Source organism: Protopterus annectens, chromosome 10.part0 (assembly GCF_019279795.1).
Source record: "Protopterus annectens isolate FY-2018-M chromosome 10.part0, PAN1.0, whole genome shotgun sequence".
NCBI classification, from domain to species: domain Eukaryota; kingdom Metazoa; phylum Chordata; order Ceratodontiformes; family Protopteridae; genus Protopterus; species Protopterus annectens.
This window is the reverse complement of record NC_056744.1, coordinates 1,783,142,093-1,783,167,574: the sequence shown is the minus strand read 5'-3', so window position 1 is coordinate 1,783,167,574 and position 25,482 is coordinate 1,783,142,093. Positions and strand designations below refer to the sequence as shown.

The 25,482-nt window shown below is 38.5% G+C and overlaps 1 protein-coding gene across 1 annotated transcript in view; it reads right to left on the bottom strand.

Moving 5' to 3' along the window:
- Positions 1-25,482, bottom strand: part of LOC122814496 (integrin alpha-M-like) — a 935,681-nt gene that overhangs the window by 46,900 nt on the left and 863,299 nt on the right. Inside the window, exons 27-28 of the mRNA XM_044087070.1 lie at positions 23,824-23,919; positions 4,269-4,382 (exon numbers count right to left, since the gene is read on the bottom strand). Of these exons, the coding sequence (XP_043943005.1) occupies positions 4,269-4,382; positions 23,824-23,919 (210 nt within the window). The remainder of the gene's footprint in view (positions 1-4,268; positions 4,383-23,823; positions 23,920-25,482) is intronic.

The window sequence follows — 25,482 nt, the reverse complement described above, 5'->3', positions numbered from 1 at the left end:
GGCTCAGAGATAGAACTCACATGGTCAGAATCGCAGGTGCCATGTCTGAATCCAAACCAGTTACAATTGGCATCCCACAGGCCTCAGTTCTGGGACCTCTCTTGTTCGGTATATACTTCTCTGAGGTTCAGGCTAACACGGGGGGATTATGGCTGACAAAGTTCGCAGATGACTGCAAACTGGGGGCCATAATCAAATCTCCAGCTGACACAAGCATCCTCCAAAAGGGTCTCACAGAGACGGATGCTTGGTGCCAGAGCCACGGCCTCAAGCTAAATGCTAAAAAGTGCATAGTCATCCCCTTTGGGAAAAACATGGTGCCCACAAATTACCACATAGGTGGTAATCCATTAAGTATGGAAGAAGTAATCAGAGATTTGGGGACCAACGTAGATAGTAATCTCTCCTTTGATAATCACGTTGCCAAAGTGGTTAGAAATACCTTTTATATAGCCCACCTTATCACGAAAGGGTTCGCATCCTGATCAAGAGAGGTCATTGTGCCCCTCTACTCATCACTCATCAGGCCCATAATTGAACACAATGCCCCTTTTGGGATGTACCTTACCCGACACCTGTAGCAACTGGAGAGAACCCAAAAGTAGCTCACCAAGAGGATCATGGGCTACAAACAGATGTCCTATGCAGCTCGACTAAAGAAACTCCAGCTCTACTCAGTTGCTTACCGCCTACTCAGAGGCGATCTATGCCTGACGTACAAAGCCATGTCAAACCCAGAATTAATGGACATGCTCCACCTCAAAAAATCCAAGTCCCTTAGAGCTACACACTCCAGGGACCTAAACCTCAGCACAAAATTAAATAGGACATGCTGGAGGGACAGATTAATTTCCCAGAGGCTCCCCTCACTCTGGAATAGAATCCCAGTTCATGTTAGACATAGCCCCTCGCTCACCCTCTTCAAGCGAAATCTTGAAGCGTGTATGGGAAATCGCAAATTCACCCCTGGGATCTCCCCAGTGTCCCTGCTTGACAGAGGCACAGTAAACTAATCTTAAAAGGGCACCTTCTGTGACCTACTTTACAGAGGCACAGTAGGCTAATCTAATAGGGAGGCGGAAGCCAAATACACTCTGGCTAGGCTTATAAATGCCCTAGGGCAGATAGCCTAGTATCTACCTATGAACCTATGAACATGGGATCACCAATTACCAGTAGTTCAAAAAATGTTGCAAGAAAACCAGATATAGTATCTCATGAAAAGAAGAGAAAAGTAGCTTTGATCATTGAAACTGCTGCACCCAGTGATTACAGTGTCTTATGTACAGAGACACAAAGTTGTAAAATACCAGGATGTGCAGGCAGGAATGGGATCAGTGTGGAAGAAGGATACCCAGACAGTTCCCGTAGTAGTAGGAGCAACGGGTCTTATAACTTAGATATGTTACCGATATATGTAGCTCCATACGAATTGTAGAAGGAGTCATTACTGGGCACACTGTGGGCAATGTGGAAGAAGGAGACCCAGACAGTTCCCGTAGTAGTAGGAGCAACGGGTCTTATAACTTAGATATGTTACCGATATATGTAACTCCATACGAATTGTAGACAGAGTCATTACTGGGCACACTGCAGGCAATGTGGAAGAAGGATACCCAGACAGTTCCAATAGTAGTAGGAGCAACTGGTCTTATACCTTAGATATGTTACTGATATATGTAACTCCATACGAATTGTAGACAGAGTCATTACTGGGCACACTGTGGGCAATGTGAAGAAGGATACCCAGACAGTTCCAATAGTAGTAGGAGCAACGGGTCTTATACCTTAGATATGTTACCGATATATGTAACTCCATACGAATTGTAGAAGGAGTCATTACTGGGCACACTGTGGGCAATGTGGAAGAAGGAGACCCAGACAGTTCCCGTAGTAGTAGGAGCAACGGGTCTTATAACTTAGATATGTTACCGATATATGTAACTCCATACGAATTGTAGACAGAGTCATTACTGGGCACACTGCAGGCAATGTGGAAGAAGGATACCCAGACAGTTCCCGTAGTAGTAGGAGCAACGGGTCTTATAACTTAGATATGTTACCGATGTATGTAACTCCATATGAATTGTAGATGGAGTCATTACTGTGCACATTGTGGGCAATGTGGAAGAAGGATACCCAGACAGTTCCAATAGTAGTAGGAGCAACGGGTCTTATAACTTAGATATGTTACCGATATATGTAACTCCATACGAATTGTAGACGGAGTCATTACTGGGCACATTGTGGGCAATGTGGAAGAAGGATACCCAGACAGTTCCCGTAGTAGTAGGAGCAACAGGTCTTATAACTTAGATATGTTACCGATATATGTAACTCCATACGAATTGTAGACGGAGTCATTACTGGGCACATTGCAGGCAATGTGGAAGAAGGATACACAGACAGTTCCAATAGTCGTACAGCACATTGTGGGTGCTGTGAAGAGCACTTCTGTCTAACATCAAAGATTGAAGCAACAGTCATTTCATGAACTTTAATCATACTTTCACTTAAGAATGGGGTCCATCAATGTCATGGTATTAGAAACCCAAAAGACTTGGAGAAATTAAAAAAGTAAGATATCATAAATGTAAGTTTTCAGCCCCCAGAGGCACTTTCAGCAGTTCTGTTTCACACAGACTGGGTCCTATACAGCCCCTCTAGCAAACAGACTGTAATTTATAGTTTGCAGATCTGGGCCTTGGCTAGGCCTTCACTTCAGCTCTACATACAAATCTTTACCTGGTCTTACTTCAGGCTAGATCTAACCTGTGCCTCAAATGAGCCATTCAATGTCAGAGGCCACACATTTTCAACCAGACCCCCTGCTCTTGCTCATGATTACGATCCTTCAACTTGTTGAACGAACTTCTGGTTTCCTGTTTCTGGTCTACATCCTATTATACAACGCTGACAGTATGATTAGTTTCTCCATCAGTCTATATAATACAATAAATTATCTCACTAAGATGTTTTCCATCAATCTACATACTACCATAAATTATCTCACTAAGATGGGCGTTTTAAAGACACAGCGTGCAACTTACACACACATTTAAAGATGTATTCCACTATTTCCTGATGTAAGGTGTGACTTTGTGTATATTTGTGATATGTATGTGTGCGTGTTTGTATGTTTAATTGTATGTACATACATATGTCCATGTGCGTGTGTCTACATGGGAGTATCTGGGTATAACATTAAAAAAGTCATTAGGGTGGCCATTTATGTTCTTGTTTAGATGTTGGCTGTGTAGCACAGACGGTTGGGGACCTCATTAAATCAGAGACCCAGGATTTACAATATGTCATTGTAAATTGTACATGTATATACAGTATGCCTTTATAAATTTTACTTGTGTATACAATATGTAGAGTGTAATTGGACAGAGATTTTTCCTCAGGCCACTGCTGAAAATGGGCTTTGCTCAACTGGACTGTCCCTGTCAACAAAGACAAATAAATAAATACATAAGTAAATACATACATACATACATACATACATAAATAAATAAATAAATAAATAAATCCTTTGTGGCTTGCATATTCTGGAACCAGTCTCAGGTGATGACGGTGAGGAACTGACATCAGTCCAGTCACCAAACCACGCTACAGGAAAGTGATAGCTAGGTGTCTCACTTTATGTATCACCTGGTAGAGGCTGTGGAGAAAGCAAAGCAGATGACAAACTGACTATGAGGCAGGCATTATGTGCGCCTAGCGATATAACGCACTACAACAAGATGGCACTATGGTTTGAAGAGTCACCTTCAGGCCCTGCATTACATTATTTTAAGTTACTTACTTGTCATAGAACATCCTAGAAAATGTATATATGACAATATCACTAAAGAGTATAGAATATACACTGAACAACATTTTAAAAAGTTTTGCTGCATATTTCAGTCAAGACAATAGCTAATTTTACCGGACAAAACTGGCGGATAGGGTTTGCTTAGATGTGGCAGCACAACTGTTAGCACAGAAACAGGCAAAAAACACTTCTCATTCTTTTAAATGCAAGGCTGCCTCTTTTCCATTATATATATATATATATATATATATATATATATATATATATATATCATAAACAAATGTACATGCAAAGCGGGATATAAGCCTTCTACATCTTTAGAAAACTAATATCCCGAGAATGGACTTACTCTCATTAAAGACATGAATGTCATCTTCTTCAGTACTGTCTTGTGTTTCCCAGCAATAGTCCCCTGTCATTGCAAAGTACGCTTTTATCAACAATACTTTACCTGAGCAATCCAAGAAGGAAACACATCTCCTTGTATTTCGAATGTCAGCTCATTCTTTATCTCAAGCCTTGAAATGCTACATTGAAACTGTTTACATGTGGCAATGGTGCAATCCTGCAAATTATAAAAGGATAGAAAGAAACATGACTTGCAGAGGTACTATAAAGTTTCAGTGTGGTCTTTTCAAACTATTACAGTAAACTGCAGAATGTTCTAGAACTTAGAGTAATATGCACTCATTTAATAATTTACTCCTTTAAGTGTATCTGCCCAGTTCATATTTGACTATAACTGTAAGTATATAGTTTACATATCTTAACAAAGTCAGTAAATGTTGCATCACAAGATATGGCAAGAGGTACTAACACTATGATTAAAAAATAAATGGTCAGCTTATACACAATAACACCATTCAAGATCAAAGAACAACGGCAGATGATTAAAATTTTGATTATGTGTCTATCAAACTCAGAAAAGAGTATTCAATAGTTTATTTAATTGTAAAAAGCATGTCACTCCAAGTGAATTATTGTAATACTGTATATTTCACTCATTTAACTCATTTTTAAATAAAATACTGAACTTTGTAGTCTGTGAATAAGGAACCTAAAAAAGGTTTAAAAGTACAAGGTTTTACTAGAAAAATCATAGGGACTGAAAACGTAAACTATTCAGAAAGACCTCATAAACTGTCATTATATTCTATTGCTTATTGATTATTTAAAGGTGACCTCTTGCATGGACTAGGCAATGTCTGTCCATTTTTATTTGAAAGGCTATACCTAAAAAGTACTTCTGAGGAGGTAAAACCAGATCAGAGAACCTAATACAAAACAGAAATTATAAAGAAGCCAGTAATTAACTTCCTTCAAAAATAGTTTTTGTGCTGTGTGTGTGTGTGTGTGTGTGTGTGTGTGTGTGTGTGTGTGTGTGTGTGTGTGCACGTGGGTGGGCGTGTGTGCGCGTGTGCTTTGTCTGTGTGTGTGTGTGTCTGTGTGTGCGTGCGTGTGTGTGTGTGTGTGTGTGTGTGTGTGTGTGTGTGTGTGTGTGTGTGTGTGTGTGTGTGTGTGTGTGTGTGTGTGTGTGTGTGTGTGTGTGTGTGTGTGTGTGTTTTTGTGTATATATAGACATATAATATATATGGATCTATTTCACTTGATTGAACAAGTAAATCCTTCAAATGTAAAAAATATGAATCCTCAAAAAATTAAAAACAGTTTGACTGAAACATAAATAAAACATGTTTTATGCAGGAAGGCAAGCTCCACTGTACCCCTACACCCCCTACTAATTTTATACCAACTCAAAGATTGCATAAAAGTAAGGAAAGGGCAAGTGCCTAGTCCCGCTGTACAGCAATCTCCCACATACAAGCATTGGCATTGCTCTTTTGCTGTCAGTATTTGCCTGATATTCTAAATGTTTGAACAAGTAAATATTTAATGTAATAACATAGACATTTACATACAAACATATATATATATATATATATATATATATATATATATATATATATATTGCCCCCCACACCCCCCCAACTATATATTCTAACTCCAGGGTCGCACTACAGTGGGGAAGGGGGCATATTCCATTTTCTTGCTAATAATACTTGTCAGTCAAATGAACTGACAGTGAAATGAAGTGTCAGTGAAATGAAATTTCAGTCATTTGGTCTCAGTCAAATGGGAGTCAGTGAATTGGAAGTTAGGTGAAATGAAGTAGACCCATATAGATATAGATATATATGGATCCCTATCAGATGATCAAGTTTTCAGAAACTCGAAATTCATATGGTTGAGATCATATGATTGAGTTTCAGAAAACTCAAACATACCAAAAAAACACAACAAAAAATCTAACATTTTTTTTACATTTTTGCAGAGGAGCAAGCCCTCTGCACCATCCACACCCCCTGCAAATTAAATATACCAACTCCAAGAATGAACTACAGTGAGGAAGAGGATAAATTTCCCATTCCACAATGATCTCCGCTCAAAACCTTTGAGATTTCGAAACACAATCATATTGTTCCGAGCATATGATTTTCAAGTTTTTGAAAACTTGACCATCTGATAAGGATCCACACACACACACACACACACACACACACACACACACACACACACACACACACACACACACACACACAAACACGCACACCACATGCACACACACACACACACACACACACACACACACACACACACACACACACACACACACACACACACACACACACACACACACACACACACACACACACACAGTTTATCTACCTTCATGTCTGGCTTGCTTGCAGCTCTTTATCACACATCAAGAAATCATCATGAGTACAGATGATAACAAGACAACAAGATGACATGCCCAAAACCTACAGCAGGTAAAATGAAAGCACTGTGGAGAGGAACTTCTTTTCTAACAATGTATAATTATTTACTTAATAAGCATTAAAACATGTGATCTACAATGTAAACAAGAGGGTGGTTTTACTAGATCATGTACACAGTGTTTACCAAGGTAAAGCACTGATCAAACATGTCCAATTTCAGTGTCAGCCAGGGTTAAATGCACAGTAACAAGGTAGCATAGATATACAAGGAAGTTACTATAACACTCAAACAAGCAAATAGTTAAAAGCAGCTTAATATGAAGGTATGCATAATATATATATATATATATATATATATATATATATATATATATATAGATAAGGAACGGTAATAACTAAATTGGTTGAGAAAATGTACTAGTTGAAGAGATTTGACAAGAAGAGTTGAGTTGGATGGTGAGAAGGAGAGAAGATGTAGCTAAAAAAGCTTGATTGTTTAGAGAAGTGGAATAACATAGATTTGGTTATGCATGTCTTTAAGTAAGTGTCTGTTTACATAGATTATATTGTAGAATAATTATAGATACATATTTGTTATTTAATCAGCTAGGTGCAAACATGGATCAGATGCAGCACAAGGCAAGAGGCAGCTGACTAGGGCCTGGTGCAGGCTGGGGGCCCAGCCATTTAAAAATCCATTAACAATTTCCCTCCTTTACAACATTAATTAAAGCTATTTGACCCATGTCCTAACTAAAACACATCTCCCAGGCCCTTGCTTGTAAATCTTTCATCTCCCAAGCCTCTGCTTACACCTATCAATGGTACCAGAACTTGCCAGAGATTTGGTATGCATGGCTAGGCTTAAAATGGCTCTAGTGGTCATTAGCCTATTACACACCTATGAACCAATGAATAACTTCCTTCTCAGATTGGATTTTCTCCTTGATATGCAACAGCTCCTATTGTCTGAAGCAGGCCAGGAAACTGGACATATGATTATAACTCCATGCAAATGAGAGCCAGAGGGTGAATTTATTCTAGAAGTAAAGCAAACTAGGAAGGCAATTCTATTTGTAGAAACACCAAGATAAATTACTCAGAACATGTCTATTTTGCAGCAGATCAGTACTTTGATGCCAAATGGGAAATTAACAGGTAAATTCAGTACACTGCTGTACTGAACAGGTTAACTTGAACTTCTATCTAGCTAGTTCAGAACTTGTGTGTGTGTGTGTGTGATGACTCAGTTAGGAGGCACTAGCAAGGTAAGAGACTTCCTCGCCCTGAAACTCTGTAACTTAGGTAGACGAAGCAAGAGCCTTAATCCACACCAATGCCACGTGTTCAGAATTGCAGTCAGTCAATGTTGGTCATTAGAGTTTTACAGTTTTAATGTTTCAAATCCCACATTTTGATACAAAAGCTGTTATTGTGTTAACTTGTTAAGTGATACATTCATGAGTAAGTAATGAGCTAGCAGTCTTTGTGAACAATTTTAGGGATAACCAATTACCTTCAAAGGTGAGAGTCAAAATCTGCATCTTATATCTGTAAGGTAAACACATTGACCATTATGTCAACCACCAAATGTTTTAGAGTAGTCAACTCTTCTCTTTCTCCAATTTTGCAAAACATCTCTGATATTGCCTCATATTTATTATATTTATTCCCTTTCTTTGAACAAGTCAATTTGCAGTAAACAGGAGTATTATCATATCAGCCATGTTTTGATTTGATCCTTGGTTTTATTAATGCTGACAGTGTGTTTATTCTTTAGTGAGAAATAAATTGGACAGCATGAAGTCTGCGTTTCTGGTTAATATTTTAAACATGAATATATTTTAAATTTAGCTTGATTTGTACAGGCACATGGCTGTGAAATGCACTGTGTTTGGGCTATAGCAGTGCTTAGTGCAGATGAGTAAGTATATGAGCTGTTAAAGAGATACTTCCTGTAATGCTCCTGGGCTGGTCCAGAAAAGGGACACTTGTGTCCTAGGCTGTTAGTAAATTAATTATATATTTGTCTTTTGAATTCCTGCACTCTTCACATAGACACCAATTAGAAGTATTCTTAGACACCATAGTAGAAAACACATCTGACACAGATATCCTTCAGAAGGGTCTCACAGAAACGGATAACTGGTGCCAGAGCCATGGCCTAAAGTTAAATGCCAAAAAATGCATAGTCATAAAAACAAGGTTACCCCTAGCTACCAAATAGGTGGCAATCCACTGAGTACAGAAGAAGTTATCAGGGACCTAGGGACCCAGGTTGATAGTAGTCTGTCATTCGACACCCATGTAGCTAAAGTAGTTAGGAAGACCTTCTACATTGCCCACCTTATCATGAAGGGATTCTCATCTAGATCAAGGAGGTCATAGTCTCCCTATACTCATCACTCATCAGACCAATGATTGAGTACAATGCCCGAATGTATCTGACCCGACACTTGCAGCAGCTGGAGAGGCCACAAAAGTTCCTCACCAAAAGGATAAAGGGTCTCAAACATCTGTCCTATGCTGCCCGACTGAAAGAACTCCAGCTCTATTCAGTCGCACCGCTTGCTCAGAGGTGACCTTTGCCTAACATACAAGGCCATGTCAAACCCAGATTTGATGAATATGCTTCACCTCAAAAATCTAGATCCGTCAGAGCCACAAGGGCAGGAGACTTAAACCGCTGGAGGGATAGATTCATCACCCAAAGACTCCTATGCTGTGGAATAAAATCCTGCATATGTGAGGCAGAGCACCTCGCTGGCCTTGTTCAAGAGAAATCTTGACCAATGGATGGGAGATCGCAGATATACCCCAGGGATTACCTCAGTGTCACTGCTCAACAGAGGCACAGCAAAATAATGGGTATAGTTCCCCATACTAAAGAAAACTATGGGCTAGGCTTGTAAATGCCCTCGGGCAGATAGCCTAGTATGAACCTATGAACCTATGAATTAGTACTTCACTATATGCTATTTGAGTATGAATCTGAGCATGTCTCTTGTACTTTAATGGACTGCCAGATCCAATTTCACTAAATGAGTCTCAAGGGAAAATAAATTCACTGTTTCTCATGCTAAGTCTGTTTTCAGTGTGAGAGTACTTTGTTTAGAAAATGGTTGTCATGGTTTTTATGTAAAATTTGAACTAAAAAGTTTTAGTTGAAATACAAATTCATCTGATAATTGTAAAAGTAACATAGAAAATAGTGCATACACTGACAGGTCTGAATGGTGTATATGGTAACTAGGGAGAGACAGTGTCAGGTAATGGGATATTGGTGTGGGTTGCTGGGGTTTGCTCATCTACCCTCCATTGGGTGCTATTTGCCCACATTCCAGTCATGACTTTGGAGGTATTAGCCAGAAGGGATATTTATTCTTGATGATAGAGAAGACATAGAAAGTTCAAAATAAGAAGTAGGAGTTCTGCAAGAATGTAAGACCCCACCCCCAAAAACTGTTATATGTAGTAATATTTCTGAGTTTTGTATGACCTGTGGGTTGTTGAACAAAAGCTGCTGCATCATTATTATTGTCTGTAATTGTTTTGCTTTATTCATTTCACTAAACAATTAATCAACTCATTAATAGGCCTGGATTGTGTAGTATAGTTTAAACATGTTGCATTTTAGTACTGTAAACATGTTGCATTTTAGTAATGTATTTTTGTGGCACCTCCTATGCTGCCTCCAGCATAGTTGACATTTGTTAAGTCATATAGTGTGCATTATTTGGAGTGATGATCAGAGCAGTCTAATCTTCAGCATCAGCTATTTAGCCACTGTTGCATATTACTGTGATATACTCTTTTATAGACGATCAGATGGTTAAAGATTTCTACATTGACTTAAAACTATTATGGCAGTTAATGCACATAGTTAAAATGTTGACTTATTAATGAGCTGTTCCTGTTCCAAGGCTTTCAGCCTTTGTTTACCTACTGTGTGACATTGAACAAATCATTTAACTACAGAGTGTTTTAGTGTAATTCAGAATTTGGTCTAGGCTTCCTAATGGTCTCCAGCACTATATGCCTAGTAACTATGAACCAGTTGTTGTTTGTCAGACATCCCCTACTGCATAGCTGAAGTAGTTCAGGAGATGTTTTGGCAATATCACTAGCAGATCATTTTAATGCAGCATAGGCACTTTATTCAAGGGCAACAGGCACTGCATTTGTAGATGAAGCACTTAATTGCAAACTTGTTTGTCAGCAGCAAATTCTGCATTAATAATACATTTTCTTTAATGAGGAATTATTCATGTGGCATTTACTTCTGCAGAGATTGTACACATTTGGCATAGGATATGTTATCTGGTGGTACATATTTCTTATGCTCACATGAGTACTCTTTTATTTAAACTGTGCTACATATGACTAGATGTGATGGTATGAAGATGGTGATATTTATACAGTTTCTTGTAGTTCATCAAAACTATCTATAAAGTACATGCAACTTCTTCATAACAATAAGGGATGTACACAGTCATCAAAGTGGCTATAACTGCTGGTCATTGGGTGGATTTCTGTAGATGAAAGTGCCGCATGTTCTTATCTGGTTATTTTTAAACAGTCTTTAATCTAGCTTTATGGTGCTAGTGTGCATGTGTATGTGAATTAAGTTGGAATATTTTGGCTATTGTATGTTTATGTGAAATTGTGGTTGTAATTTCTGAGTACAGATATTGGTGGATCATAATGACAGCAGTCTGAGTGGCCTTTTTTGGTTAAAATGTCCTGAAATGGGTAGTTTTTGTCATAGAGCAATACATCCTGTTTCACTGCTTACCGGAAAAAATGTTCAAAACTACAAATTTAAAATGCACTCTTAATAAGTCTTGCTGTATTAAACAAGAAATATTATTTAAAACAATCAGAAAGATGAATCAAAGAATGCATACATTTGTGTACATCTTAAAAATGTGTGCCCATGGTTTGAAAACAGCCTAAGGTACAGTTAATCTGCCACTGGAGAGATGCATTTCCAGTGAATGTGAGCTTCAAGGGAAGAGGAGTCGACTTTGCTTATGCTAAGTCTGTTTTTCATGTAAGATTATTTTGTTTAGCAAATGTTCCCTGCCTGTGCTATAAAATTTGAAATAAAAAGTTTTAAATGAAATCCAAATCTCTGTAATCTTTGTAAAAGGAAACAAGAAAATAATATGTGTGCTGACAAGTTTAAAAAGTGTTTATGGTAATCAGGGAAAGACAGACAAGTAATGGGACACTGGAATAACCGGGGAGGGAGCTGGTCCATTATCCCGCCTAGGGCATCATTCAACCATGATCTGGGTCTGGGTGCAAACAACAGATTGTGAATAAATAGGAATACGAAAGAAGGTACTGCATTATGTTGGATGGTGTGTCCTGACTGTTGCATACATAGATGTTTTTTTAGGTAGTGCTTAAATCGAATTCTAAAACCGAGTTCTCAGTGAATTCAAACCAGGTTATGGGAAAGTGACTGACATAGTCTTCGGGGCAAACACTGTAAAGCTGCGAATAGTAACATGAAACTTTCAGCTCATACTGAAGTGCCTGGCCTGGCTCCTGAGGTGAAAGGGCTGAGTAGATGTAAGTAGTTTTGAGGTGAGAGTGGCAAAAGGGTCATAAGGAAATTATATGAAAAGTAGATAGCCAAGTAGAGGATTGGCTCTGGCTTGTACTGGAAGCCACTTAACCTTAGATTATGTGAAATAGTGATGTTTGTATTGAAGTGAGTTTGAAATAAAGTAGCAGATCTTACTAGAGATGGTTTGAAGAGTAGTTGAGGTTTTAGCACAGCTGAAGTTAAACAGGGAGGCATTTGGCTGACGTTCTTTTGTTCTACTTTTAGGGAGGCATCTGTACTTAATTTGGACAAGACGAATGCCCCTGCTTATAGTTGTTCTGGCAATGGAAAAATGAAACTCAGAGAATTTACTGCCCCAGGGAAGGATATAGCTGATCTTGGATTGTAACTTGTTCATGTGTTCTTGGAAGTTAATTGATCAGCTAAGTCATATATCCAGATATCTAAAGGAGGTGGTGCACTGATTGAAGTTGTTATTACAGTCTGCTATATGAAGTGTTTGAAGTGATATAACTAGTCTTTTTTGGCCATCCTTCAGAGTGGATTTGTTTGTTTTTAGGATTAAGCAAAAGTTTTTTGGAGTTGAGTCAATTTTGCAGTTGGAGTAGGATCTGACCTTTAGATGACCTTATTATTGGCATGCAGAAGTGGTGTGACTTGGTACAAATCTACAAGTTTATTGATGAAGACAGAGTACAGAATAGGGACAAGAGTAGACCCTTGTGACACTTCTTAGTTGGTATAGGACAGGTCAGATTTATTAGTCCCTATCTTCATCCTAAATTATCTACTGGACAGGAAGTCTTTGAACCAGTTGGTGGATCCAGGACTGATGCCAATATCTTGTAGATGAAGAAGCAGAACTAACTGGTCAGTGGTATCAAAGGCAAGGGTAAGGTCGATAAACACAGCACCAGTAAGACTGCCTTTATCCATACTGTTTAGAGCATCATCAGTAGGAGTCCAGAGTGTATACAAAGTGCTTCTTCCAGCCTAAAAGCCATGCTTCCTCCCGGAGAGCAGATAGACATCAAAACTGATTGCAAGAAGAAGGCCTGGATTCTTTAGGTATGGGTTGGATAAAGGAACATTTCCAAATGGCTGGCATTATGTAAGTGGAGAAACAGATGCTATAAACATGCGTTAGCTGAATGGTAATATAGTCTCTGCAATGAAAGGTAACCCAAGACAATTATTTTGGGTCCTCCAAAAGAGTCCCTTGGAATTTGTTCAAGTAATGGTAATATCTGTTTAGTGGTGATTAGGGAGAAGTAGAAGAAAGGAAGGTATCCATTCAGGTGAACTGGACTCCCTTTGAATAGTGTGTCCATTACTAAGTGAAATGAGGGGAACGTTAGAGAATTCCCTGAGGAGGTCAGGAGGTGTAAGATCACCAGAGGGACAGGTATGAAGCCTAGATTGTTAGCATCCTTTGGAGGGATTCTACCAATCATATTATTAACATCTTTTCAGAGTTATTTAGGCGAATGAAGGAGGGAAGTTTGGAAGGAATGTATGTATTTGGTTTTGTGTGTCTGTATAACCTGTTTTAGTGAGGTTCCTGTTCCTGGGAGTTGAATTTTGTTGTCAGGCTTCTCAGGGTTCATCTTGGAGTTTCATTAGTGATTTGAGTTCTTCTGTAAGCCAATCTTAATGTTATTCTGTAGCCTAGACATTATGGGGAAGTGGGTGTACTGAAGTGGTAGCAGACGTTCTAAGAATTTGTTAACAGCTGTACTAGCATTCAAGAGGGAACATATTGGAGACCAGTCAATAGAGAAGAGTTGTGAGTGCAGAATGGGCAGTTCATTAGGTCTAGTAATGAGTGATGGCTTGATTTAAAAGTGGGCCTAATGGGGCTGTCCAACTTGAAGTAGCTTGTGCTCAGCAAGAAATTCAATTAGGTCAAGATTTATTGGAACAAGATGGTTAAGGGTGAAGTCATGCATGATTTTAATGTGTTTACAGTGTAAACAATTTCCCAAAATTATACAATAGACCTACTGTTATCTAAATGATGTCTTGCTAATTTAGGAAAATATTCTGTTGTTAAGATTTTAATAACTGTCAATATTCAGGAAACTCTCTAGAATTTTCTACAACAAAGATTCTAGTCATTTTTTAACAGATTGTCAGACATCATAACTTCTGCTCCTACAAGGGTATACAACTGTCAGGCCCACAACTTTGGGGCGGAAAAATAGTTGTGATATTTCAATCTGCAGATATTTCCTCACAGTATTGACAACTCACTCATAGTGCATCGAAGTCAGTTCCTGAAGCAACTTCTTTGCCAGAGGTGTAATTATCTCTGTCATACTAGAGTAATGACCTATATGACCTCTTTCATAGTAGAGTAATTACCCATATCACCTCTGTCATATTAGAGTGATGACCCATATGACCTCTTTCATACTAGAGTAATGACCTATATGACCTCTTTCATAGTAGAGTAATGACCCATATCACCTCTGTCATAATAGAGTAATGACCCATATGACCTCTTTCATAGTAGAGTAATGACCCATATGACCTCTTTCATACTAAAGTAATGACCCATATGACCTCTTTCATACTAGAGTAATGACCCATTCCTTTGCTTCCCTTATGATTCATTTGTAAGCAATACTTTGAAGTGCTTGTTGACTAATAAAGATTGCTACTGTAATAAACAAAACAAAACTTTAATTTGAATAAATGTGTATCATAAAAGTGCACAGTGGTTTCTGAACAAAGAATGTTCACATTATAACTTAAAAAATGAGAATGCAACAGAAAGATCACCTTGAAACTACACACCTAAATCAAGGGATTAGTACCTTAATGTATAAAAAAGGTGAGATGACCAATCATGTTGTATTAAGTAAACCACAACTGAATGATTAATCATCAAGCAGTTATAGGATAAGCCTCTCCTTTTCATGCTATGTTTTTTCTTCTTCTTTGTAAATAGTTATATGTAATAACGACTCTCCCTCAGTGTAACTGCCATTCTCCAATTCATTTACTGACCTTCACTGTCTGGTATAATGAACCCTTTTATGCTTGTGCAGTGAACTTTATCCTGCAAAAGCAAGGATCTCTCTTTGTCCATGGCAGTGATCCTTCTCCCTCTTGCTGAGTGATTCCCTTCTCTGTCCATCATAGTGACCCTTCTGCCACTTGGCTGGGGATTCCTTTCTCTGTCATTGGTAGTGACACCTTTACCTCTTGCCTGTTGATTCCCTTCTTTGTCCATGGTAGTGACCTTTCTGTCTCTTCCCTAGTGACTACTGTCTCTGTGCTTGGTAGGGATCATTGTGCCTTTTGCCTAGTAATTCCCTTCTCTGTCCATAGTACTGACCATTCAGACCCTTGCCTAGTGATTCCTTGCTTTGTTCTTGCTAGTGAGCCCTCTGCCTTTTGCCTTGTGATTCCCTTCTCTGTCCATGGTAGTGACCCTTCAGCCTCTTTCCTAGTAATTAATTTCTGTGTCCTTGCTAGTGACCCCTCTGTATCTTGCCTAGTGATTCCCTTCTCTATCCATGGTAGTCACCCTTCTGCCTCTTTCACAGTGACTACTGTCTCTGTGTTTATTGACCCTTCTGCCTTGTGATTCCCTTCTCTGTCCATGGTAGTGACCCCTCTGCCTATTGCCTCATGATTCTTTTCTCTGTCCATGATACTGACCCTTCAGCCTCTTTCCTAGTAATTAATTTCTCTGTCCTTGCTAGTGACTCCTCTGTATCTTGCCTAGTGATTCCCTTCTCTATCCATGGTAGTCACCCTTCTGCCTCTTTCACAGTGACTACTGTCTCTGTGTTTATTGACCCTTCTGCCTTTTCCCTAGTCATTCCCTTCTCTCTCCATGGTAGTGACCATTCTGCCTATTGCCTCATGATTCTTTTCTCTGTCCATGATATTGACCCTTCTGCCACTTTCCTAGTAATTCCTTTCTCTGTCCTTGCTAGTGATTCCCTTCTCTATCCATGGTAGTCACCCTTCTGCCTCTTTCACAGTGACTACTGTCTCTGTGTTTGGTATTGACCCTTCTGCCTTTTCCCTAGTGATTCCCTTCTCTGTCCATGGTAGTGACCCTTCTGTGTCTTGCCTAGTGATTCCCTTGTCTTTCTGTGGCAGTGACCCTTCTCTCTCTTGCCACCCCCAGTAAAAGGTTTGCAACCTGTTTGATCTCTTTAGCAAGTTTTACACTGTGTGAAATGTTTCAGGTAACTGTAGTAAACAAGTCTTCTTTTTATTCTGTTCACTTGACTATAATGTTTAAGTATTTAGTGAAACTTTAAATTCAAACTGCTTCATTTTGTATTTTCTGGCACCAAACCAACTGGCGATCTAATTAGTCTTCGACACAATCCCTGTATTTACCACCTGTAACCCTCATTTTTGCCCTTTGTATGTTTTTTATTATATAATCTAAACTGATTTGTATCACAAAAAAATGAAGAAATACGGGTTCTTCACAAGAATGTGTCTAATTTAAATCAAGCATTAGCCATGGGAAGAAATTAAACTTCAAAATAAAATTGAAACAGAAGCTGTCGAGTTACTAAATAAAAACACCACCATTGTTTCTTCTCCATGTCACTAAGAATTTATTTATTTTTATTTAACATTTGTTGACTGGGAAAGTCCGACTAGGTTCCACAGAGCCTGTTTTCAGCGGAGGCCCGGGGAGAAATGCTCCAGATGCATGTCTTTGGAAGTACAGCTGCAAAACCCAACAAACTACACATTTTAAAAAAAGTGTCACCTTTCTAGATGTACCAATGATTGCAAACCCAAAACAGTATATTACAAATGAAAAATATGGAAAAAATATCACTTTTGGAACACAAGTGTCCTAACATAAACAGCCCTCTTGATAACTTCCTTACAAAAACAAAATAGCAGGAAATGCTTGAAATCTGATGACTGTGCAGCTGTTAGCATATTCACAAACATGCACAGATTATGCAGTGCATTAATATGCTATTCCCTAGATTATGATGTCAGAATGAACAGAAAGAACAGAAATGAAGTTCCAGAAAACAAAGACATTATTTAAAAAGATAATAAAGTTCTTTTTTAAATAATGTCATTTTATAACTGCAGTAAGGTTCTTATCTCAGCAATGCAGGTTTATCCACAGCTACCTTTGTTTGGTCATTCTGTTTTTTCCCTCATGACATGACTACACCAGCTGGTGAGTAAACACTGCAAAATCTATAAATGAAGGTTATATATTGCTTAAATATTCTATCCTCAGTAATCCTCAACTCCAGCTAGTATGTGAACTGAACCTAATTGTTTTAACATGCTCTCATCTCATCCCCTTAACTTTTCCCATTCCTGCTGCACAACAAATTACTGAAATGAACCCCAGTGTGCCCCATGGGGCAAAGATGTCAGACTTTGGAATGCATTGTTATTTCTCTAAGTCGACATCATGTATGTCAGAGTAGAATGCATTTAGGGTTAGATGAGAGTGCTGTGACTATGGAAGCTCAGCTCTGTGAGTCAGTCAGAGGTAAATATCCCAGCAAACTACTGCTATATGTAATTACTCTAATATCCATCTTTACAATATAGACTTTGAGTAATGTTGTAGCAAACGCTTTCCTGGCATTAAGAGAACTGCATTTGCAAAGTATTCCTTATTGATTTCCCTAATTATTAAATTTAGAACCAAACAAGGCTGACTGACTGTATGGTAAGATGGTGTTAGTGCTGTGAATCCAGACTGGCATTTTCCTTCAGGTCCTCATGCATAATACGTATCAGTGATCTGCTTATTTATCAGGTCTACATTCACATACGTGGCAGGCTTGTCGGATTAATTTAAAAAGCTGTGGCAAATGTTTAGGAGGATCTGGAGCGATATATTTCAGCCGAAGATTCCAGATTCATGGCAGTTCTGCCTGTTTGGAGTTGAACCTACGATTAGGAAATACCTTAAAAAAATGGAATAATGGCTACTTGTGGAGTAATTCCTAAATGAAAGAAACAGCTACAGGGTCCACAGTTAAATCCATACAGCAGTAAGTAAAAATTCCACGCAATAAATCCACAAAGTACCAACCAACTGTTTAATGAAGTGCTTTTCATCCTGCAGATTGCAAGAACGTCTTCAGATCTGAAGAGTTTGAAAAGTGAGAGGGAGTGTTGTGACAGAGGGAGGCTTGAAAAGGGTGTAATAGAATTTAAAAGATGGGGTAATGTGGAAAACTGTCTTATTAAATGATCCAAAGGAAATTATGTTATAAATGCAATACTCTGAACACTTTTTTTAAAGTTTATGAGTCTTACTTATGAAAACTATGATGTACTAAAGCAAGAATACTGAAATGATTTTAAAAATGTGAAAAATGTAGAAACAATAAACATCCTAAAATGAACATTGACTAGATTCTACACTATGTAAAGTCAGCTGGCCTGACTGTCTTGTAGTATTCCACTTCATGCCACAACTACTACTGCTTATATGTAGGACACACCTTTCAACTTTTTTTATACCTTTGCCTCATACTTTTGGTTTGTTCCTCATTCAATTTGTGGTTTTCTGGAAAATGACTGAGGATTGAAGTCCCTAAATAATAAAAGACATTTCAGTTTCAGAATTCATATCCTTCAGAAAATGCAGTGGTGCAGCGGTAGTGCTGTTGCCTCACAACAAGAGGTTCTCTGGTTTGATTCTCGGCTGGGGTGCCTTCTGTGTGGAGTCTGCATGTCTTCCCTGCATTCGTGTGGATTTTTCCAGGTGCTCTGGTTTCCTCCCACATTACAAAGACATGTATCTGGAGCCTTTCTCCCCAGGACTCCACTGATAAATGGCTTCTTTCCAAGTCAACAACTGTTAAATAAAAATGCAAACCCTCTTATTCTAACAACTTTCTTATTGACCAATATTTAAAATTGGTCCCTATTTTTGGACCTTTGTCCCTCCATTTTTTCAGGCTTTTCCCAGACTTTTTGCACTAAGAGGTTGAGAGATATGATGTAAGAACTGCAGTTGTTGCATTCCTGTCATTTAATATATGTATGTTTGCATCAATTCTGAATGCAGTTGTGCAAATGGGGCAAATAAACCTTATGATTAACTTAAAAATATACTATAAAGCCCCTCATCCCTCAATCACCTTTAGATTTCTCTGCTCAGGAAACAATTCTTCATTGTGAATATATAACCAGTCTTCTCTACTTCACCTCAGATATTCCACTATCAACATGGACTTCTTCCTTGGTTATCCTATCCTATCATTCCCTCTTGTGTGCAAATTCTAAGTAAAGGACTTTTCACCTTGCTTAACTGATTTCATTTTGCTTCCTGCTTGCACCTTAGTACCCCTTTAAAAACTGCAAGGAAAAACACAGTCAGGTTAGAGTCTTCATTGTTTAATACCCTAAACCTTCTACAGTGGAAGCCCATGGGATATATGCAAATGACCCCTTCAGGGCATACAGTGCAAGAGTCCACTTATACTGTAATGGTGAGGTCTCTAAAAAGGCAAAAGCATGCATGTCTACAACTGTTGAAGTTGGGCTTTGTTAACCTGAATGTACCCATAAAGACTTAGAAAGTAAAATGTCTTGACATTCAGAATCCATGTAGCTAAACACAGTATGTGTTTACACATTGAAAACACTAGCTTGGTTGTCTTTTTTTTTTTGCAGTTTCTAGCCAACGTTTTTTTCTGTGTGACCATTTTACTCTTTGGGTCTCTGCTTGGTACCCCAAAGACACAACATTACCTTTGTGTTGTGTTATGCCGTATACCTACTAAATGCCTTCTTTTCCTCCCTCACATTTTGAAATTACCTCTACCTGCCATCACATTCATACTATAGCTCACATTTCTTATGTATTAGTTACTACCTGAATCTTCTCATCATTTTAAGTCTCATGCATGTAAACTGCTAATTTCTTACACATGGAAGGTTCCCTGGTGCCCTTATGTGGGTTGTAAGAAACACATAATGATGTAAACTGCTAATTTCTTACACATGGAAGGTTCCCTGGTGCCCTTATGTGGATTGTAAGAAACACATAATGATGTAAACTGCTAATTTCTTACACAAGGGAGGATCCCTGGTGCCCTTATGTGGGTTGTAAGAAACACATAATGATGTAAACTGCTTATTTTTTACACAAGGGAGGTTCCCTGGTGCCCTTATGTGGGTTGTAAGAAACACATAATGATGTAAACTGCTTATTTCTTACACAAGGGAGGTTCCCTGGTGCCATTATGTGGTAAGAAACACACAATGATGTCAACTGCTTATTTCTTACACAAGGGAGGTTCTCTTGTGCCCTTATGTGGGTTGCAAGAAACACATAATGATGTCAACTGCTTATTTCTTACACAAGGGAGGTTCCCTGGTGCTCTTATGTGGGTTGTAAGAAACACATAATGATGCAAATTGCTTATTTCTTACACATGGAAGGTTCCCTGGTGCCCTTATGTGGGATGTAAGAAACACATAATGATGTAAACTGCTTATTTCTTACACATGGAAGGTTCCCTGGTGCCCTTATGTGGGATGTAAGAAACACATAATGATGTAAACTGCTTATTTCTTACACATGGAAGGTTCCCTGGTGCTCTTATGTGGGATGTAAGAAACACATAATGATGTAAACTGCTTATTTCTTACACATGGAAGGTTCCCTGGTGCCCTTATGTGGGTTGTAAGAAACACATAATGATGTCAACTGCTTATTTCTTACACAAGGGAGGTTCCATGGTGCCCTTATGTGGAATGTAAGAAACACATAATGATGTAAACTGCTTATATCTTACACATGGTAGGTTCCCTGGTGCTCTTATGTGGGATGTAAGAAACACATAATTTTGTAAACTGCTTATTTCTTACACAAGTGAGGTTCCGTGGTGCCCTTATGTGGGATGTAAGAAACACATAATGATGTAAACTGCTTATATCTTACACATGGTAGGTTCCCTGGTGCTCTTATGTGGGATGTAAGAGACACATAATTTTGTAAACTGCTTATTTCTTACACAAGGGAGGTTCTGTGGTGCCCTTATGTGGGATGTAAGAAACACATAATGATGTAAACTGCTTATATCTTACACATGGTAGGTTCCCTGGTGCTCTTATGTGGGATGTAAGAGACACATAATTTTGTAAACTGCTTATTTCTTACACAAGGGAGGTTCTGTGGTGCCCTTATGTGGGATGTAAGAAACACATAATGATGTAAACTGCTTATATCTTACACATGGTAGGTTCCCTGGTGCTCTTATGTGCGATGTAAGAAACACATAATTTTGTAAACTGCTTATTTCTTACACAAGGGAGGTTCCCTGGTGCCCTTATGTGGGTTGTAAGAAACGCATAATGTAAGCCAAGTTGCTTTTTTGCTCTTTTCACAGCCCTCATTAGTCTCTTACATATAATATCCTTTATTTCTTTTAATCTCTTCACTCGGTTATATATGCTCCCTGCACTACTGCAGAATATACTTAATATCTTACACATGTCCAGCAGATGTCAATTACTTCCCTAATTTTTAGTTACAACACCTATCTAAAAACATAGATGGTGATGGCAGAAAAACACTGTAGACCTTCTAAACTGCTCACAGTTCCTGCCTGCCTGGTCATCGACTGCCCATGTTGTATTTTGTAGACTACAGTTATTTCTACTCATACAAGAACTGTCTCAAGTCTGTTCACACATTCTTGAATTGTAATATACCTTAAGTAATATGGGATGGACATTTAAATATCTTAAGTAATATAAAAGCTAATGTAAGTGAGGGAGCCTTGAGGTAAAAATGCACTGGCTATGAATGAGCTACTGAACTCCCCCTCCCTAAAGCAACTTCAGAAATGATTACATTACATGTGGGGGCAGTGGGCTCTCTGCATAACAGAATGGCTGTGTGTGTGTTGGGGGGAGTCGCTTTTCCTGAGATGTGACACAGAGTTCAAATTTTGCTTCATATTCATTGTTTCCAATCTCAGCAAAATTAGAAATCATATTTATTTACACTGTATTGACAGGGATAGTCCCATTAAGCCAAAAGTCTTTTTTCAGGAGAGAACAAAGGTGGTATTCACACTGACTAGGTCAAAATTTGTCTGGAGCACCAGGGGAATATTCCCTACTTTTTTTTCATTAAGTGCGATGGCACCAGGGAATATTCCCTACTTTTTTTTCATTAAATGCCATGGCACCAGGGAATATTCCATACTTTCTTTTCATTAAATGCTATGGCACCAGGAAATATCCCCTACTTAATTTTCATTAAGCACCATGGCACCAGGGAATATTCACTACTTTCTTTTCATTAAGTGCCATGGCACCAGGGAATATTCCCTACTTTCTTTTCATTAAGTGCCATGGCACCAGGGAATATTCCCTACTTTTTTTCATTAAGTTCCATGGCACCAGGGAATATTCCATACTTTCTTTTCATTAAGTGTGATAGAATATTTCACATCCTCCTGAGCTACCAGCTCAGGCAGACAGGACCTTAGTTTAATGTCTCATCCGAAGGATGGCATGCTCAGGAGTGCAACCCCTTCCTTATGTTGCATTGCACTGTCCGTACTGAAAAATGAGTCCAACTACTTGGTATAGGAATGGACCCCACAGCCTTCTGATCTCCTCCCATTAAAGGTGAGTGCATTGACTTTTGAGCTACTGCATCTTGACACATGCAATTGTGGCATGCAGCTTTACAGAATTCCCTGACCATTTTTTGACCCAAAATTTCTCCATGGAGCAGAGAGATAAAGCCCTGACTGAAATGTAGATGACTCATGTTTCACTAGTAGCATAGTTTCTGGAAGTACTGGGCAGGGGAGGATGGGAGTGAGTGGTCAAAGTCAGCAGGGAGGTAGATTAAATCACTGCATCAGTCAAGCATATTTTATTTATTTATTTTACATTTGTTTACCAGGAAAGTCTGACTTGGGACAAAGCCAATTTTCAGTGGAGGCCTGGAGAGAAATGCTCCAGATGCATGTCTTTATAATGTGGGAGGAAACCCACATGAATGCAGGGAGGACATGCAGACTCTGCACAGAAGGCACACCAGCGGGAATCGAACAGGAGAACCTATTGCTGTGAGGTGACAATGCAACCGCTGCACCATTGTACCATCCTATATCACTGCAGCATATAGAGCCCATGTGTCTGTATTGCAAGCAGCTGACACACAGTCAGCACATGCCCAGAAGCATGGATGCACTTCCCAAAGCAGTTATAGTGGAGTTTGAGGGTTGCTCCTCAGGAAAAGTAGTCCATCAACATGTCTGTCTGTGAAAAAGACACACTTTCATTTCCATTAGTTCCTTATACCTTCAGACTATATAATATTGTCCAAATATATTCCTTTTTGACAGCTGTTACCTTCTTCTTTTGAGGTATTTTATATTGATTATGGTGTAATAAATATATAATTTGGCTACCTCTGATTTTTTTTCCATTTTGTTAACACATACATAGCTACAACATTCTCCCTAAAACTATGTGCAGTTGCTCCTGGTACTTTTTTTTCCTTCAGCTACTATCATAAAAAGCCTTAAAGCACTTCTTCATTTGTGAGTATATTTCAGGACTGCTTTGCTTTGACATCTTGCATTTGTAATATTAGGGAATCATTTAAGAAACAATGCAATATTAAACACAACTTTGCTTACCAGTGTTTTGGACTTTTCAATCTTCTCCGCAATGTTCTCTGAATTTCCCACAACATCCTTTATGTACTTGCAGAAGTTATTCTGATTAGACAAATCCTTACATGAAAAGAAGAGAAAAAAATCTGTCACATGGCTTGTTCAAATTTTTTAGAAAAAAAGTGAACTGCAATAAATTATTGGAGAAAACAAATACAGAACAAATGTATTTCTTTTTGATAACTGGAACAGTCAAATTGTGCAAAAACAATTTTTAGCAGATATTTGAGAGGAAAGCTGACAATAATCAGTTCACATTATAATAAGAGTACATATACACATTCAATACTGATTTATTGCAATAAGTAGAGGTCTAATATAATAATATAATTATGTATAATATGATTAACTATTCAGAGTAACCACACGGATGTTTACATATGACAACTGTGTATGTCGTAAAGATTATCATATGCCTAGTTAGAAGAAGGTAACATGTACAAATGAATTTCTGGCATGGGATATGAAGAGACAGGAAGTGAATTTAGGTCCAGGATACATGTGAATGGAGTGAAGGTTCAGTAAACAGTGAGAATGAAAAGTGATATGATAAATGAAAGGAAGCAGGAAATTATTCTCTTTTAAGTAAGTGGGGAATGCAGAACAGTAAGATAACTGAAGGACCCCCTAGTTAACTGAAGGACCCCCATTGTTAGTCAGTCCATCAAGTAACTTCAGTGTTCTAGCTGCAAGTTCACTTGATAGCTGAGTGTTGCATTTTTACAAGTTTACATTCACAGAAATTAATACATTTATGCAGATATTATTCCAGAGTTTGTAAGTATACTTCCTCTAGGACTCTGGAAATACCTAGGTGTTGCTTGGAACAGCAGAGATTACAGGATGTAACACAGAGGGACTAATGACACTGACAATCACTTATTGTGCTGATGTCCAGTAGAGCAGGACATCAAGAGATAATCTTCAGGCTCCAACCACTGTATGCAATGTGCTTGTCTTAGGGGACATCAGTGGTGAGATTTGAGGCAATGATTAACCACACCCCTAACCACCCTGTTGTAAGCCAATATTAGTCTGTTTATGTTCTGTGTTCAGGTTAGTTACAACAGCAGATGCATAATAACATCTGAGTAATGGAAACCATTTGGTAACTGAAAAACAACTTTAGTACGTCATACATCTTTTTACTCATTATAGTTCATGCAGTGTTTCTTCGTTTGCTTGTTTGTCTGTCTGTCGGTTTGTTTACTCATTTTATAACAGCTTTAATATACAGATCAGATTTTAGGGCTAAATCTAAGATTATCACAAGTAGCTCACTAGATGTAACAACCTCAGTGGAGAAGTTGTCCCTGGAGAGGATCCAAAAGCAAGCTAGATCGGAAGTGGAAACCATATTAGGGGAGAAGAGCATGGCTTTGGAATACTTCCACTGAGCTAGAGGTCCAAGTTTATAAGCCATCCTTCAGTTTTGGAAAAGCTACGTACCCTCCCGACCGTTTATAACAAATTAAGCCTTATCTTACTCTATTCAGACATAGTTTGGATGAATGGATAGGTAACCACAAATTCTCCCCCAGTTTACCACTTCTGTCCTTCATGGATAGCCGAAATGTAAATGTTTACACCATGTTCTTCTTTATCCCATCTCTGAGTTATTCA